General features: G+C 31.1%; 1 protein-coding gene across 1 annotated transcript; it reads left to right on the top strand.

The window, feature by feature from the left end:
* Positions 1–885: 885 nt before the first annotated feature.
* Positions 886–18,937, top strand: LOC111040983 (neuroligin-1-like). Its single transcript, XM_022325089.1, has 3 exons — positions 886–1,096; positions 10,769–10,881; positions 14,939–18,937. Exons 1-3 carry the CDS (start codon positions 978–980, stop codon positions 16,102–16,104), a joined length of 1,398 nt encoding a protein of 465 aa, XP_022180781.1. The 5' UTR covers positions 886–977; the 3' UTR covers positions 16,105–18,937.
* Positions 18,938–20,726: the final 1,789 nt, after the last annotated feature.

Here is a 20,726-nt window from a genome sequence, read left to right as displayed (position 1 = left end):
TCTTAATTTATGAGCATTTGGTGTTCCGTCTTTTACATCTGTGTATTTTTTCATCTCGGTATTTATTTTAATATATTTGAATCATTCTAAGTTTAATTTATTGTTGGTTTTTGTGGTTTAAATCCTTATTTTGGTTTCTTTTACGTATTTTTGTATAAGTAAGAGTAACTAGAATGAGTGTTGCAATGGGGAAAGTCTAAGTGCAATGTTGTGTATTTTAGGTGTAATACCATGCTAAAATGACTTCAAAATGCAGAGAATTTTGTTTTCCAGTTATATTCTAATATTTTTCTTTAAAATTAATACCGATATAATTTTAAATTATGAATATATTTAAGTAAACTCTTGGATATTTATCATAGTAGTAAATAAATCCATTTATTTTTTTTTTTAACAACATTTTAGTTTTAAATGATAATAATTTTATATGTTCACAATGTCAAGCTATGTTTGTTCCATTCATTAATGGTTTACTTTACTAATACTTTGAAAATTATTATCACTACATATAGATATAACCTACCTACATCTTTTAAAGTAAAATTCTAAATATCTAATTTGGTATTTGTTATTTTACCTAAGTTTATGGTAAGTTTTAAAGTATTACTAAAATTGTGTGGTGCTATAATAAATGCTATGACAATAATACAATAGTATGCTAGGCATGCAAGTTCTATGTACAAATAAAAATACAATGAAATAAGTACTATGCAAAACATACTGCCAAAAAAATGTTATTAAATGTACTTCCTTAATTTGAATTTAATATTTGTTTTTCAAATAAATTTAATAAATCATTAATTTATTGCATTTATATTACGAGTTTAACTACCTAACCTTAGTTTAAAAATGTATTCTTATTCATTATTATTCTTACAATATAACATGGTGAAAAATATTTATTTCAATGTTATATTGATACTTAATTATTTTCTTTACAGAGGATAGGTACTGCCCACGGAGAAGAACTTCCATATATGTTCGGCGCTCCAATGGTAACTGATGGCATGAATCATTTTTCCAGAAATTTTACAAAAGCAGAAGCTTTATTGTCTGACGCTATGATACTCTACTTGGGAAACTTCGCAAGAACTGGGTAAGTGGCTTTTGCTTTGTAATCTTCTATCAAAGTTATTTTTAATTTCGTGAACAATCGTTTGTTGGGATGTTGAAAATATTATGTTTTGAAATTTGAATTTCTCTTTACTTTTTCTAAAAAAAAAAAACCAAGCTGACACATTTAAATTGAAATATATATTTCTTTGAAAAAACCCATAAAAACATGACCGTGTTACTATATATTATGATAATCACATCGGCAAAACTGTATAAAATATAGCAATATTTTTACTTCTAAGTAATAAGTTTAACGAAAATCATGCGATTACTGTTTACACTTTTTGTATTTATTATTAGATTTCATTTCTTTTTTTTCTATAACGTCTTTGGTTTCATTAATAATTTTGTTTATTGGATACCTAACTATTACTTTTTTATTTTTAGACTTTATTCTATCATGCCTTTAATATTATAAAGTGGTATTATACTTGTTCAACTTATTTGTTGATGGTAATAATTATAGGGTATCGAAAAATCATAGGTAATTTATTATAAAATAATACGAAGTACTTATATATATTTATAACTATTATACGTACTTAATTAGAATATTGGCTATTACCTTCTCAACATTATATTTTTTACGACTTATGCGTTCATTAAAATATGAGTATCAATCTATTTTTAAATTATTTTTATTTAAGTTTCCAATGATGAACTTTTTATTCGTGGTATATGTTTTAACTTTTAATTGTATTCAACAAACCATTTTAATCATAATTAACGAATTACATTTTAAATTCGTATTACATTGTTAACGTTTTAATTCCATTTCACTTATTCCAATCTAGCTGTATTTTATTAAATTGTACACGTGTACCTATGTTCTATATTATGGTTTATTCAAATGCTAGTACGTAACAGTGCATACTTTACACTATAGAATGTTCGATTCAATCATTTTAAACCACCAGTATACCATGGTTAAAATTTTAAAAAATATATAATTTTGGTCATAAATTTAGTTTATAGATAATAATAAAGAGGCACGACGGTAATTTGTATTAAGTAGTTTACAAATCAGATATCTACAATTATTAGAACATAATATCAATTCAAAATATAGAAATGTAGAAATAGAACTAATGATTCAGTTGAAAATTTAACTCCCATGCACCGAGCTTAATTTTACCAAAATCCATAATTTATATTATTATTATTATTGATTTTTGATTTGATATAAATTTAAATTACAATTGGTGATATACCTACGAGTACGAAAAAAAGAAAACAATGTGTTTTAAATTACTTCAATGGTATGACATGTATAGAAATTTGAGATATTAGAGACGTTGTTAATAGACTAAAAAAAAAACAAGATACCGTGTAACTCGATCGGAGGAGTTAAAAGCTGTAATATATGTAACGAGCTCAGCTAACAAGGCATCTGAAACTTGATCAGGAGTTATGGCGTATTCTCAAAATGTCCCATAATTTTCATTTAACGGTTTAAGCGAAGCGGATAATTTGACAGGATAGAATATTATCACTTGCTATGAGATATATACACGATAATTCTATAACTTTTAATAAGGAACGTAACAAGTATTGAAGTATATTTAATATAATATAATCGTAAGAGCTTCATTATAGAAGTTCCAACCAAGAATTTATCAAAAAGTTACTCGTCACGTATTAATATGCATATACACAATATATAATTCGAACATATTCTATACTTGCATATTTGCATTTTTCAAAACCAAATAAAATGTTATAATAACGTTACTGATGCGAATGTAAAATAATGTTATGCTTCAGGTTTCCACATTAAGTGAAAATCGACAGTAAATTTTCCCTGAAATAAATTGTATGTTGACAAAATAAAAATATACTTTGATGATAAAGAAAGTAAAGTGATTATAGATTGATATCCCTTTGAATTGCATATTCATAATAATTTCAGTTTCTAGTGCACCATTGCGAATCTAATAAACATGGCTTTTGATCAGACTTAATATTCGAATATTCGAATTCGATTCGAATTAACTTGGAATAAGAATACAAATTATTCGTAAGAAAGGATTTTCATTATAAAAATATTAACATTTTAATAGCGATTTCTTCGGAAACAAATATATTCTTTATTTTTTTTGTTTTGCAATCTCAAATTATATTACAAACGAAATTAAAAATATAAGCCGATTAAAATATTCAACGAAGTGTTCATCTAATGATTGGGTCGGGAATAAATTTACCTGAACATTTTCCAGGTTTAATACATAACTTATACATAACGATCGGTGTAATTTTAATGACCAGGATATAACTCGAGACAGTATATATAATATTTAAACTAACAAAACTCGTGTTTGTCTGCATTCTGAATTAGGGATTTATTATTAATACGACGAATAAAATATTTGCACTTAAACTTACTGCAATATAATATCGCCTCGAATCCATTATTCCACGATCGAGTACGAACACTCGCGGCGCTTACTAGACAAACGATTAGTGTCTCCAATGGATTGGTACCACAACCACATACCAACTATGTACCCAAGCATAATACTATGACTTATAAGTGTATGATACTATAAATTAATTTTTAACGATAGTTTTTGGTCTCACAAGTCTCCCAGCACCACGCGCGGTTTCATTGTAAATTAATTTGACTCTCCCGCAGCTCCACCATCAGTAGCGATTTATCGTTCATTGTTGTACAACATGTTATTATTATCTCCCATTGTTTAGCGATGCACGCGGGATCGTGGAGGTAGAAAGTGAAAAACGGTCGCCCCGCAAGCTACAGGCCTCAGGTGATTGTAATATTAAAGCAATACACTATACATGTATACTAATATATTGTATATAATATGTGATGTGTATACATGTGTATGTACGATGTACAAGTATTAATACACGTCGGATACCCTCGCCGCCTCACGCCCATTCCGGTAAAAAATCAATGCTTCATTTGGCGGAATTCTTTTTTACATAATTCCTAAAAGAATATTGAATGAATGAAAAAAAATGTCTCTCGATTCACTGTCTATTGCCACCGCCACTGCGCACATTTTGTATTTGTTTTATTTTTTTAAATTCAATTACTAACATATTTTAGATTATTTTCATGGACCCGTGAAAGTTATGAGTGTTCGGAAATTAAGAGATTTGCTCCCTTGGCTCGGCGGCGGCAAAGGCAATACCGCCGACGCTGAACTCACCAATCATATTTTTGTTCAAAAACATCTGCCTCGTTTTGGATTAAAAAAATAAAAGAAAATAAATAAAATGGGGACAAAAAATATAACACCATCTTGGAACGTTTCCATTAAGAATTATCAGAAATGATTTAACTTTTTGAATTATACCCTGAGAATTCATAAATATGTATAAGTTGTAACTGGCAAAAGTATATAATAATATTTACAAATAAATAAAGATGTGTATAAATATTCGAAATAATGTAACTATAAATAATAAACATTCGATAATATATCATTGACCAGAGATATATAATATGATTTTTTGTGCATATTATGCAAATAATCGTTTGTGATGCCCTTATATTGTCATAAACTTTCCTCTATGATATTCCGCACAAGTTTTTGATATAGTTCAAGCCCCTGAAAAATATTCCAAAATAATTCTAAGGAAATAAAAATAATATTAGAAATAATATCATGCAACTATTTAGATACTATAGTGGTGTAAAATTATGAAGTGGATTTATTTTATCGTCTTAAAACCTATTCGATCTTCGAAGAGAATTCGGTTTGAATATAAATTAACACAATAAAATATTGAAGGTTAAAATCGTGTTTTAGATTTAAAGTATAAACTGTTTTTGATTTATCGCCCATGTCGAAATATTGTTGTAATCAATCATAATACATAAGTCTACAACTGTTATTTAAATTTTATTTAATGACAAGATGTATGTACGTATGATGTTATCTGACTAGAAATTATTCAAATCACTTTTAACGTTTTCAATTTTATAAATTTAAATGTTTTTGTATTTATTTCTATAATTTGTATTAGTGTTGAGTTTTCATTTAATTTTTCCGAACTTAGAAAAAAATGTTCATATATTGTCCACTTATGCACAAATTGTATATATATTATATTATATTATTATTTTGTTAAGCACATTTTGACACACCACTATTTACTTGTCCTATATATTTTAAATAAAAACTAATTAATATAAAATGTAATGATAAAAAAAGTTATAATTAAATAAACGTCATAGCAACTCAATAACATCATCGTATATTCATTTAAATTTTATCTGACAAGTTAGTTTCAAAAAATATGAACCATATAATATATTCTATAAATTACAATACATAACATTATAGTTTTCGATAGTACGGTCCATATTATTATGGATGGTCATTTTTTTTAATTTATAAACAATTTGTGAGATTTTTTTTATTGTAATTGGTATTTAATGCACTTTTGACTCATTTTAAAATGTATTAAAGCTTTTTTAAAAAAGCCTCTTCAATAAGTACATAATGCGGATAAAGTCCTTATAATTTTGTTTGATGACTGGTCATTCTAATATTACAACTAAAGAATTATATGTGAATTCTTGTACGTAAATTTGCAATGTTACGCCTCTTGTAAAATGAAAACAAAAAATATTTCTGTAATGCCATAGCGTATGTACTGAATAAATAAAATTGAAAGATTGAAGTTAAAAATAGTTGATTAAAATAGACACTGCAAAATGAAATTAACATTCATTTTGTTTCAAATTTAAATTACATATTTTTATAGACCCTATAAATTAAAATTGGTTTTAATTATTATTAATTTATGTATAATTATATAAAATATTTCTCAATGTATTTTCATTATGATGCATGAATAAGTTTAATTATTTATTTATTTTTTTTTTTAAATAAAAAATGTCTCAAATAATTAATTTTTTGCTTGAAAATGAGATTTTACTTTTCATCATTTTATTTTCTCTAGTCCATTTAAAGGAAATAAATAATCATTACAATCACATGTTTTAAATTTTATAATTTCTTTTCGATATAAGTTCCTATATAATTTTGCCGACATTTGACCTTTTTTTCGGCCAGTCAATGCATACCTATTTTATTTATAATATTCTGCTTTCACTCGTATATGAGTAAAGATCATTTTTAGCGATATGCATTTATAATAATATTGTACAATGATCATCATAATTATCATAATGTACTCGTAATAATGAATTGCAGAGCAAAGGATCTATAAACTAAATTTAATTAGGCCTTTATGGATTTAATTAAAACCATTAAACTAGCCAGGCTTCACGCATTACAAATCCTCGGAAGTTTGGATTATCGTTAATCCTTACAGACGTGATTTTATTTAACATATTTCCATTATGGTTAGGCTTAAATATTTGGACAGAGCTCATTTTGAATAATACTTGTCTCCTATAGTATTGTTCTCTGGTACTTCCTATGTAACGTTTTTTATCAGCAGTATTTTATTTCTCTTATATTATATTACAAGGTAATTTGAATACATATTATGTTATTTTTTTTGTTTTCAATGATCAACGCACCGAAAAAGATCATTCGCATTTTTATTTAAACTTTATTTTGTTGTATGTAAGTATGAAAGATTTAAATTAAAAAAATATTTTTTCTAATCCGACCATTGTAAATTCACAGTGATTAAACGCAATTGCCTACAATGAAGTTGGTATATAATAATAATAATGAAATATCACTAGGGTTTTTCAAATATTTTTTGACGATAAAAAATTTGGGGATTACCTATAATGTTGGTTCTTAAGCGACGATCCCTGTCACTTCTGTCACATACAACATGATGGACCCTGTAAAATAATATGAGGTATCCTAAAGATGATGGATCAACATTTAAATGCAAAGCTATAATTAAAAGTTTAGGACGGGTGCCTACTTGTGGAAACTATTTAAAAAAATATATAACATGTTGCGCGGATGTTTTAATATATGTTGGATTTCTAATTAGACGTTAGACAGCTGCTAAAGCCAATCTATATAATAATGTGTAAGATATTGCCCGAAAATTACAACTCGACCGACGACTGCGAACAACATCGATCGAATATATTTTGGACCCTCGAACCGTGGACTCACCCGTAGTCCACTCGATCCACCGCGCCCCGTCCGAATTCACTTCGTCGTTTTTTCTGGTATCTCCGGTATAGTCACGCCGACCCGATATACATTTGATAATCTTCGAGGCGTTTGTCTTGTCCTCTTGTCTATACTTGTGTAGGCAGTGTTTCCCGCACGTGGAATCTGCGCAATGTGACCGTCACAACCAATATCGACGCCTTTTAGTTTTTTTTTCGACTCTACATTAATACAACACACCCAAGTCATAATATGTACAACTTAAGGGGTCAGTGTTCAGTGTAGCTTTCGTACAGTAGTGTTGTACATTAGTATATTAAATGCCGCTTAGCCAAAAACTCCGGTGGTAGCTTGCGATGTGGACGGGGAGGGTCTGTTAGGGGTGAGTATGGTGGTAGGGGATACGTGAAGTAGTTTCCGAACGTCCGCGATTGTCGAGTCAGTGGCGGCGGCGGCAGGATGTGCCACCAGTTATCGCCGCAGATCGTCGGAGGGGGCGGGGTGGGAGTCGTGGCTCGTCGTAATGAACGGAAATTTTTGCGGTTAATTAAAAACGATTTCGATCTGTGTACATTGCGCGCCCGACGGGGCAAACCCTAAGGCCATGCCGCCGTCGTCGTCGTCGCCGCCGCCGCCGGTTCGTCCAATATATTTTAATATGTATATATAATATCATGTTATACGTGTATATATTGCCGGTGTGCCCGAGGAAACGCAAACGGACCGGAAATAAAAGTGAAAAAGGGAAAAAAAAGAACGAGGACAGAGGGAATAATGCCATCGAGGTTGACCTTAATTACTCGCCGGCGGCGGGTTTGATGAGATAAAATACGACTAATAATTTAATAGGGTTTGTGCAGTTGACGGTTTCCGAGTATAATAATTATTTTAAACGGGGCGGTGACAAGACTGCAAGTCGTTTACATAATATATATACATATTATATCATTTTTTTATTATATAATATGTGTGCACAGTAAAGAGTAAAGAAAAATTCGACGGAATAAAGTACGAAGCGCAATATGAGATTGGTCACCATAATATATTACGTATTACGTATTAGACATTACAGTACGATCTAGTCCGTCCACCAAACATAACCAAGTGACTTCAACGCTATAGAAATTACACATATTATAAAACGTACTAAAAATCGTATTTCCCTGGTGGATTCGGTTTTCATAAGAGCGATATAGATATTGCCATTTTGTCGTATAAAAAAAAATGTTATCGTACTATAGACAAGGGCGCCCGTTATGAGTTAGGTTAGGTTATGCGAGGTTTAATACCTAACCTAATCTATAGATTATCTTAACCAATATTCACATAGCGGTTCCCATCGATGTCTGTGGGCAATTGCCACGTTTTTCGGTTTATTTATCGTAAATCATTTTGTATATTGTTTTCTCTGTTTACGTCTCACTACAACTGTTACCGTCGTGTGAAAATTTGGAGTCTTCGGCTGCGTCAATATTATTATTATTATTATTATTATTATTATTATTATTATTATTATCATCATCATCATCGTCATTGTTTAATAATATTTATGCATATGGCTGTAGTTAACTGTTTTTAGATTAACCTAACCTAATCTACGACGGTTAGTAACGCTAAATTCTACATGATAAACTCGCGATAACTCGATGCGCTCGTTGATCCCTGCGCATATAATACGATAGAATAATTTTTCATTGCATTAAATCATGCGGAAAGAAGACGACGAAATTAAAACCGCGCCCTTCCGTATATTTGGGTAGCTATGGCGGTAACTAGATATGGGTATAGTTAATGTTTACACGAAAATGCTGCAATTACTCGACGTCATCATGTGCACAATTAGGTACTTATGGTAGGTAAGGTTCAACAACTTTTAATTTTTAATTTTAAATATTCTAAGACTTACATAATATACTTTTATCCTAATCGTCAGCAATTTTTTTCTTATACTTTTTATTTTCGTTTTATTTTAGAATTGCGACACTGACAGTTTTAATACCGTCGAGTGTCGTTAAATAAACTTTTAGACATGGTCAACAAACTTAGTTTTCAACAAGAAATATCGGAGTCGGAAGTAATCACATTAGCGTCAATTAATTAGTAGCAAGTAATAATATACGTATGCATATTATATAAAGACTTCATCCGTTTAAAAGTATATTAAAAATATATAAATATACAAATACAATTTAACTTGTGTTAGCATGCTTTTACTAAATCGGGACAATTATAATTTTATCAGGAATAATTAAAATCAGTTTTTTGGGTACAATTATTATTATGCATTTTGTTTGATAAATATTATTTTTCTTACTTTAGTAACAACTCTAAATAAAATAGTATTGTATTCTGTATCAGATATGATAATAGTTCTTTCGTGATTATACACTTTTAAAAATTATATATTTATTAATTAGTTTATATACACAATACACATAACATACAATTTTCAAAAGTATGCGAAATTCATTTATGTTCAACTGACCGTTACATTAAGGTTCTGACTAAAAGCAACAATAACTTTAGGTTAAATACAACATTAATTAACTAATAGTTTTTTTTTTTTTTGAGAAACTTTAATCAACATTCATATTCGTCGTATTACAACAAAATAACAAAATAACAAAATATTAAATAACAATAATATTTAAAGATAAGAAAATATCGTATGAACTAAAAAATAGTTGTTTACATTGTACAAATCGTCAATTCCACAGAAACTACCGTTACATACAATGTATAGTATTATATTAGTACCTATACAAAAACATGCCTATAGTACAAGTGAATAAATAAGTAAAATTAAAATGATAACTTTTATTTATTGTAGCAAGTTTGATGTCTTTTGTTGTAAATTTTAAATATTAATTTCCGGTGCGAGGGGAACGGTTGCAGCTTTCAATTTTGGTAGACAATAAAAAAAAAACAATATTCAAGACCGAAAACTGTTTTTAAGTTATTCAAAAATAAATCCCTTTTTTCTTGATACGTTTATATTTAATTGAATAAAAATGCATAGTTGTTAGCATTTTAAAATATATAATATCATTATCTCGAATGATTTCAATAAAATTCGATTAATATTGTAGTCGGACAGATTTAAGCTCTACCGATTGTCAATGTGCTTTTTGTACGTGTTTAATACGGAAACAATGTAGTAAAAAAAAAAAAAATACGAAGATCCCTTGCAAATGTTATACCGAATGATAAATGGACCTTTTACGTAGTAAAATGTTCATTCATTTGGGCGTGTCCAACCTACTTCTTTTTAATACACTGGACACATCGCCTTGCACTCGGAGGCTGGTGGTAGTATGGAAGGGTTGAGATCGGGATAATACTGAAATAGACCCCAGGCCTTGAAATTAGAAAACGCTTTTGGGATTTTGTTGTTTGTCTCCGGCGAAAGCTGCAGGGGAGGATAGATGGAAAAAATGTCCTTATCGGTTGTCTGAAAGACAAATGTGCTTTGTAAACGAATAATATCCATGGTGAATAAATTTGTCTCCTGACATTCGTTTTTCTTGCACGATTATTTTTAAAATTGTGTATTTTTTTTCTCCCTCCAGGGATCCGAACGATCACGACGATAAGCCCGATTCCGGGTCCAAAGAGCGGAACAGGTTTCGAAGCGTCACGTGGGATGAATATGATCCGGTGCATCAAAAGTATTTAGAAATAAGTGAGTATAAAATTAGATTTAAAACGTTGAAAATATCTATATTTTTCATTTGCGATTTGAACATATCTTGAAATGTTATACCTACGCGTCTTATATTTACTCATTTATCATTTGGTTTGCTGAAAACTGCGTTTGGAGGAAACTGTAATTATTTATTTATTTTACCATTTCACTTTCTCATCAATTTTACACTATAATAAACCGAAATACCATTCAAAATTGTGAAGCTCGCGTTAAAATGAATCCAGCGCTATTGCTTTCTCGTGCACCTAACATTATTATATATTAATACAGAACCAACGTAGCGTCGTCGACGGAGATCAGAAATCTCTTTTATACGCAGTTTTCAGAGCGTAATTGGTTTCCTCTAATGTTTTCGGCTAACATTTCCTAAAATAATTTTTGCTTCGGTAAGTTAAATAAGATGTTTAATATTTATTTCCACTTCCTCTAAACAACTATGTGCAGTCCAAGCGATTAACTGCAGCAAGATTTCTAACCTATAAGACAAACTTCAAGAGTGAGATTACCACCATACAATATTCGTTATCGAGCCACTGCAACCACACAAATATTCATATAGATAGCAAACGAATCGTATTTGTTACTGTTATTTAATAATATTTTCAATAGACTTTATAATTTTGAAAGTGAATACTCCATGGGCGACAGCGGACCGTTAAACGAATTTAACGCTCGACGTTAAACGTAAATCACACAAGTATTATTTTTTTTAATCTAGTTTTATATTTGTATGCATAACATTTTAATTCCAATCGAAGTTAAATATCAATTTCAGTATTCACTTCTCTCCAGCGTACTCCCACACCGGTGTCTTATATAATATCTAATAATAACAGTCTGCTGGGGCTATGTGCTACGACAATACGTAATTGCTAATGTTCCAATAGTCATATAAAACTATTTCGTATAAGAGCTAACTTAAAAATTGAATTATCGTATATGGTACATATCTATAACTATACAACGCTAGTTCCTAGAACGTAAGTATTGATTTTAAAGTTCCTCGATACGCATTATATAAGAGCACCTGCAGCCCCGAGACCTTTCGTCTGATACCAAACTCCAACTTCCTATCGTACATACGTGACTACTATACAAGTATTATACAACTGCGGAGCAGACGGATACACAGTTATTAATTCATACAATTTAAGTATGTTTGTCAGTTGAACAGTGGTTATGTATATTATAATATTAGTTTGGGTGATCGACGAAGTTGTTTCGACTGAAACTATTATTAATTGTCATCGTCAATGGATTGTGCGGCACTATAATCTTTATAGCTGTTTGCGAATTTCGACAGTTTTGTAGTATTAAGTTTTGTAGCCGATACGTAGGTACAATAAACGCAAGCTCTTCTGACGTTTTTAAATATTTCATCTGCTTAGTAAATTCCTCATCCGGAGTTCTGTTCAACTTGAAAGTATTTATTATTTTGCTTTTGTCAATGTCAATTTTCTAAAATTTAAATTGACAGTTTCTTTGCCGTTCTTATTTAAAATTGAATATCGATGTAAACATGACATTCTTCACTGTTTAACATAATGCTGTTCTTCGAAACAACCCTTTTGTAATTACAAAATATTATGCAATGAGTTTAATGTTTATTATTTAGAAAGTCAAGCAATTTTCGTTTTATTTTAATTATCTCTGTATAATATGGCTTCATATCCTTTTATGGCTTTTAAAAACAATGTATTTGAATGAACAAAAATAAATGATAAAAAATCAGTAAAAAGGTAAATATATCATTTAGGATTAAGATTTTGAAACATATCAGGTAATAATTAAATTTAAACTCTATAATCTAGTTGTACCTTAAATTGTGAATGTTAAAATAAATCTGAAGAAAACTCATTGAGTACAAATAAAAGATGATAAAAGTACAAATATATTAAATAGCAATATCACGTAACAATAAAATAGAAAATATATTTGTTTGCATTAAATTGTATTCATAGTTCATTTTTGGATAAATATAGTAATACTATATCCTCGTAGACAAATCTGAAGGATAAAATTATGGGACAATGCAATACGTTTTCTATTACAATCTATTTTGTTTTAAATTACATTTGTTAATATGTTAGTTATTCCTTATTTCTATTGATTTGTTAAAGTAGCAACTTAACCTAGAAAAATGTTTATTTTCCTTCTATGGATATTCATAACGAAAAATTTTTCAAATGGTTCTTTAAAGTTTAAATATTATTTAAATAGGGATAAATCGTACATGTAAAGTATATCCGAAATATATATATATTACTATATTAGAAACACCGATCGGCTATACATTTATTCAAAAACATACACAATAGTGTTTTTCAAATTCCAATTTTCTTTTGAAACTCTACCAAAATATTATTCAAACCTTACATTTGTGCCTATTCAATAATCGTATACACAAGCGAAAATGAATACAAACGACAGTATTGATATTGTTTAAGCTTCTACATTCCGTCACCGGGCCATCTGTGGTTATAAATGAATAATATCTTTAACATGACAATCTGTTTGCCATTTGATTAAAATGAATTTCATGAAATCATATACAGTTTGTATTGAATTTAACTATTCGTACTTATTTCAATTTAATTAGAACTATAAATTATTGTGAATAATATTTTGCAATGACTTTGATATGACCCGAAGCGAGAAAAGTTGTATTTAATTAAATACGATTTTCTCTAAAAGTTTAGATTAAAATATTGAATAATTAGATTCAGATTATGGAACTCAATAATCAATCGTATATTAAAGAGAGGTTAATATGCAAATATAAATATGTTTAAAACACATGGATGCCTTTAATAAAAACTATTGTGGGTATTTAAATATAATTATAGTCATAATAATTAATTATTACAAGCGTATATACACGACTATGACAGTGGTTTATTTCACATACAAAATATTTTCAGTCTTATCGATGAAATAACCTGTAACTGTTAATATAAAATAGACGGAGACGCTCAAAAGTTGTACTAAGTTGCACCCAACACAAACACAAACTCACTTTCTCCATAGTTTCGTTTCAGACGTTTGTCAATTGTATATGCATTTTGTAGCATGCAGTACCATTTAAATAAATTACATTTTTCATCTTTCAGTCATTGAATAAATAAAATAGCACATCCGTTGAGCAAAGTCTGCATATGCAGTGGCAGCAGGAATCTTTATATTATGAGTTCATGAACTCGCGAGACAGTTTATATTTTTACCACGCATCCACTCTTTTGGATAAAACTGTGCAAGTATTATTGTAAATAAACACACAAAAATATAAAAGTAGGTTATTGATCGTCCTTCGTTGCAAATCTAGACCCTAAGACAAGACATGCAATACTATAATAATCGCTAGAAATTATAGTAAGTTTTATCCCACACAACTGCAGCTAATGTTGTATTTAATTTAATATTCAGCTAGGTATAAAATAATTGTATTTCGATATTATAATTGAATGTTTTTACTTTTTTTTTTCGTTTTTAAAAATTCGGATTAAAATCCAATTATAACTGATAATGATAATTTAAATTATATTATGTATATTATTATATTAAATTCATTAATTGATTGTTATTTTTTTTTTCATATTATTTGAACAGTGTTTGTTTTTCTGGTTGAATTTTATACGGTGTAAAATATTTCAATCACTGAATAATTTAAAAATGTTTTTTTGTATTATTATTTTCGTATCAATACTTTACGTATCGTAATTAATTATTTATATGATTTTTTTACATCATTTAATGACGATACGATTAAAATCCGTATATTGTTTTATTGATTATACGCTTATTATGTATGAATATACATTATATATATTATATTATATATAAGCGTCCTTTTTTGTAGATTCTGAAAGGATAGAGTACGATTTTTTATTTTGATATTCATATATTATACTTTATAGCACAATTGAGTTATTTTTTCACTTCGCACACCGAAAAATATAATATACAAGTTACACAATAAAAAAACCTTACCTAGACAATCGACTTATACTAATGTGGCTATTCGAAATGATTACAGGCATGAAGCCCCGGATGAAGAACCACTTCCGGGCGCACCAGCTGTCCGTGTGGCTGAGGCTCATACCGGAACTGCACCGGGCCGGCATGGAGGACGTGATGCTGCGGCACAACCTGTTCCGGAACCATGACGATGCGGAACTGTATGAGGGCGTGGTGAGGCCGGACCCGCTGTCCAGGCGCGCACCGCAGCGAGCAACAGTCAACCGATTCACGGCCAACGGCACGGTGGCAGAGGTGGTGCAGTCGCTGACGACCACGGGCCGGCCGCAGTGGCCGGCGGCTGAAGCGACCACGTGCCTGCCACCGGTGCGAGGCTCGAACTCGGCCAACGCGTCCACGTCGGCCGAAGACGCGCTGGCCACACTGGGTGCGGCCGGTTACGCGGCCTACTCGACAGCACTGCACGTGACTATCGCGCTAGGCGTGTCGCTGCTGGTGCTCAACGGCCTACTGCTGGTGATCATATGCTACCAGAAGGATAGGTTTAAGTGTTTGCAAAGTCACCAGCAGCACCAACACCAGCAGACGGTCGGCGGCCAAGAGGATTCAGTCAGGTACAAGGCGGCCACCGTTCCGGACGACCGACTGCAGCAATCGGCCACGGTGGCAGTCGACAAGGCGGGTGGTTACGACGGGCGCCATCATCACCTGCAGCACCATCACCATCCACCGGCTCAGCAGATGCACTTGGCAGCGGACGCAGTGGCTGTGGACATGGAACAGAGGCATCACCACCACCACGGGGCTGGCGGTCACCATCAGCACCACCACATGCACCACCATCACGTGCCGACCGTCGTAGGGGGGCAGCATCCACCGCCGCCTCAAACGACCGGGACGATGACGACGACGACGCAACAACAACAACTGTCAGCGGCCACAGCGGCGGTGCGACGTGACGACATGACGTTCCCGAAGGCGGCCAAACCGTCGTCCAGACTGCTACACGACCACCAGGTCGGTGGCGGGGGTGGCTGCCCGCCCAACGGGTCGCTGGTGCACGGCACGCTGCCCAAACCGCCTCCGCCGCCCCGGTCCTCGGTGGGGGTGCAGTCGCAGGAGTCGCAGCCGCTGCTCGTGCAGCAGGGCGTGGGCATCGGTCAGATGCCCAAAACCGGTACGCTCAAGATGCCCGTGGCCGCCATGAGCGAAATGAGGGTCTGACCGTCATCGCTGCGGTCACTTCTGCTGCACCTGCAGTCGCCGCGCTCGTGCCGATCGGCGCGGTCCGCGTGCATAATAATATTATAATGTTATGAAATACGGCGGTTGTCGTAGTCCGTCGTCGTGTCCGTTGCGGTTGTGGTTGTGGTTGTGGTTGTGGTTGTGGTTGAGGTTGTGATCGCAGAAAATAAAATTATACAGTTATTATGTATTTCACTTAATATTTTTGAATTGAAAATACTTACGGCTTAACGTGTGGCCGAGCTGGTTCAAAGCACCCGCAAATGACTGGTCGTTACTCTCGTTTTGCCTATATTCGTACCGCGGGCTCTGATACCGCCGCCGCATACCACCGTTCACGGCATCATTACCATGTAAATAATAATAACATAATTATTATAACATATTAACTGGTTTATTATTATTGTGTTGTGTTACGCGCATTGTTCGTCACTATTGTAGTAGCTATAAACGATATTATAATATTATTATGTTTTGTTCGTTTTAATTAGGATAGTCTAATAATAAATTATCGTATTATGTTATTATTCTAATAGATGTATTAACTGTAATAATGTAATCGATCGCGTTTGACTGTACGCCAATTTATTGTGATTTTGTAGTCCTGTTGTTTTTACTGTGAAATTTGACTTAAGAGGAGATGGATCCCTGCCGAGAGTTTTATGCCCGTCAGCGGTCAACAGCGACGATAAATTGGTCAAATTGTAGTCGAAGACCTGTAACGATATTATTATAGGTTATTGGTTTTTGTTCTGCACTGTAAACGACGTGTCTCGACTTGTTTGCAATTATTTAAATTTTCAAAAATATAATTATGGATAGTAATGATGAAACCGCGTGCTGTAGTTCCGACGACTGTGTAATATGTTACCTTTAGACTTTAGACAATCCAAAAAATGATATAATATCTAAAAGTCGTTTGCTAAATCGTTTACTAGATAATATATTATTATGTCGAGCAGAAAGTAAGACGCACATCCTTATATCCCACAATTTCATCGTTTGTACTGGGATTTATGTGGAGACTCTGGTGGGTTTATCGTTTGGCTGAAAAAAAACAACATCAGCTGCTGATCTACTCGCTCTCAAATCAAACCGTAGAGCTTCTGCTCAACAAATGCGATACGACAACTCGTTGAACAATTATACGTAATTATTACAATATTAAAAAGAGTCGATGCTAATATCTATAACATATAACTGCGGGAAGAATTAAAAATAGATAAATATATATTATAATATTGTTTTGGAATAATATGTTTGGGTAGTTGATAAAAAATTAACCCCCGTAAAAGTTTCTAGATGTAATAAATTAATAATGCATACCTAGGTATACGGTTTTAACTGTTTGGCTAAGCTTTTTTACAATCTTCGATTGATATTATAGTTTAAACAAATAAAATGTCTAAACTAAATTGATATATGATAAATTATAATATACATTATTGGCTCCGCTTCTAGTTTAAAATTTGTAATTAAAATCTGACATTATATTTTATAAATAATAAATCGTTTTCCCGTCAATGTCGTAGAATACAATAATTTCGTTCAGAGTTTAAATCGTCCATCATTACAATCGCATCTGTTTAATTATCAATCACATATTATTATTATTAGTATTATTATTATTATTATTATTATTATTATTATCAAGTAGACAATAGTTTCGCGCACTGCACGAATTTCCGGTGCATTACTCCGTGTACGCCTGTCAAAAATATAATGTTATTAATGCTTCTATAATTTCAGAGTAAACTAAACCGGACACACATTAGCAAATAGAATATCATTTCGAATAATACCTATGCCTACACGCAGTTGAGGAGACTTAACTGACATTTTAAATGAAGCAATTTTATATTAAGTATTTACCTACACCTTAACATTATGCATTAATTACCTATAAAACAACGTTAGACCTTATAACATATGGCATATTATAACATATTATTATACCTTATGGCCTTACCTTATAACATAGACTTTCGGGCCACTACTAACTGCGGCTACACTTAGACAACAAGCGTATTTTTAAGGAAACAATATAATTAGCACGATCGACACAATATCTCAAAATCGAGTCAATAATATCGTATAATAGGTGGGGTGTATCATATTAGATGAAAATATGATATTATCCTATTTTACTAATGTTGTAGTTTGTACTCAGTACAGTTAACGTCGATGTACGATTGCTATTATAGGTAACATCGATTCACTCCGCTGCGTTTGGCTTTAGTTACAAACATTGTTTTCAAACAATGTTTACCACCATTGTATAATTTTATTTCACTTTGAGGGTTGCGCGGACAGAGAAAAAAAAAAGGTGATTTATATTAATGAGTTATTCGTTTGCGCTCCGCGGACGAATAAGGACTCACGCTACGACGCTACGACTAAACTATATTATAAGCTACCAGTAAAAATAAATAATTACAAAATTAATTTAAATAATTGCATCGATTCTGACTGCTGGAGTCCACGAGCCGCCTATTTCTGGACATTTCGTTTCATTGTACATAATTTTATAAGACGCATATTAAAACTTTTCATTTCGTCATAATATTTGTCTCATCGTCGACATTACATGTATTATTATATATTTTATTGTAATTATCGTATTAGTTTATATTTATAGTATTACCACATTTTATTTTGTATAAAAATCTTGACGTTTTTTCAGAGTAAATTATTTACCTATACTACCTGTATGTTCACGTTTAGCAAAAAATGGCCCCAAAATATAATTTATTGATTTCTAGAATCTATCATAATATTTAACGTTACCTAATGTCATACACTCTATAAACATTATGCTCTACTAGAACTATGTTAGTTTAATCTTCATTCGGAATTTATGCAATTTTTTTGTGTGGGATTGTAGGTAATTCGATTAAAAGTAATTTTTATTTATGCTCCGTACAGTTAAATACTGTTTAACTCTCGATAATAATTGTTCTCACATGCAAACGTGACAGAAAGGCAACACGATTTTATTAACAGTGAGTTGATGTAAATTATCTTTACAAATTGTTATTTTATTTTCATAATGATCTTAAGTTTTAAATTTTAAATAAGATTCAAACTGGCAGGTTGTTATATATATAGTTTTTTTAATGCTATTTATTAAATCACAATTATAACATTTCTACGTACAGTCATTTACATTACAAAACTGTGGAGTTATCATCGAAAGTACCTAAAATAATACGTTAGTGCATTTTAATTGAATATATTATAATATATAATAGACCATTGTCAGTAACATTATCCCGATTTGTCGACATCCGTGAAACAGTTAGTCTCATTTTGATTAAATAACTAGATATATTCAACCAGGACACATGTCAATTATATTATGAGCCCTAATCTAAAACAATCACACTCTCAATGTGTATAACAATTGTATGACAAAATTCACCAAAAAACCCCCAAAGTGGTGATTTATTTCATGATTATGATAATTTTTAGTCTGATGCAATGATCATTTTCACCGATTTATTGCTTACAGATATGTCTTAAAACATTCGTAAATAGGAGTTTAAGAATATTTTTAAGCTCGTAAAAAAACATAAAATTAGAGAAATGGGAGGGGGGGGTAATTGATGACATAAAGTAGAAGAACAAGTAAAATTGAAAACAAAAAAACAATATTCTTGTTATCCTTGGTTTTTCCTTTACAGAACCATCGGTATAAAAGTTTTTCCCCTAGAACTACAAACATAATAATAAAACAAAAAACTTTTCTTATTACTTTGACCGTATTAAAAGTTTGTTATAATTTATTTAACAGAAAGGTTAAAGTGATTTTTTTAAGCAAAAATCTTTGAAAAAGAAATATATATATATATATACGTAATATTATCTTCCTTTTTTATATTATAATATTATTATGAACCAAATAAAAAATATATAAATTTCAAACAAATCTGATTGATTCTTAATAAAAGTATAAAATATGTTCTCCAGAACTTTTAGAATTTTTCAGTAATTATATCATATTGTTATTAGGTTTTCCATATGAGCATATATATTGTATTGTAATTGGAGAAAAATTAATTATTTGGTCCATGCCATTAAACAATGACACATTACCTCCAAATCCTAAATATATCCAACTTTTGTGTAATATGTATCTATGTGTATAGTGTAAATATCACATTTCCATAAAATACTCGTAATAATAATAATAATAGAAATAATAATAATAATAATAATAACTATAACATAACATAACAATGTCAGGAGATTTTGATGTTTAATAACTTACATTATCCATTATTTATCACAACTTTCATAGAAAATACCTGTTGAAACCCGTATAAATTTCTATTTCTAGTGCATTTATTTATGATCATAAGAGAAAAACTATTCGAGGGCGTATTTTGAATCATTTTCTCTTTTATATCGACACATGTATATATATATATATGTAAATGATTCTATATTTTATATTTTAAAATGTACCCACCATTCTGTCATAACAATATGTCTGTTCAATACAATCCTCGTTTGTAAAATTCAAAAAAAAGTGATAGTCGAGCCAATTAATGGACTCAGTTAAAACGTTAACAAATATTATTTATTCAGAACATTAATAT

This window comes from Myzus persicae, unplaced genomic scaffold, assembly GCF_001856785.1.
Source record: "Myzus persicae strain clone G006 unplaced genomic scaffold, MPER_G0061.0, whole genome shotgun sequence".
Lineage (NCBI taxonomy): Eukaryota > Metazoa > Arthropoda > Insecta > Hemiptera > Aphididae > Myzus > Myzus persicae.
This window is presented reverse-complemented; position numbering and strand designations above follow the sequence as displayed.

Excerpts from the sequence above, each read along its gene's own strand:
- LOC111040983 (XM_022325089.1), top strand. The coding sequence starts at position 978 with ATGTTCGGCGCTCCAATGGTAACTGATGGCATGAATCATTTTTCCAGA. Across the intron at positions 1,097-10,768 it reads GGAAACTTCGCAAGAACTGG|GGATCCGAACGATCACGACG; the intron begins GTAAGTGGCTTT and ends TTCTCCCTCCAG. Across the intron at positions 10,882-14,938 it reads TCAAAAGTATTTAGAAATAA|GCATGAAGCCCCGGATGAAG; the intron begins GTGAGTATAAAA and ends AAATGATTACAG.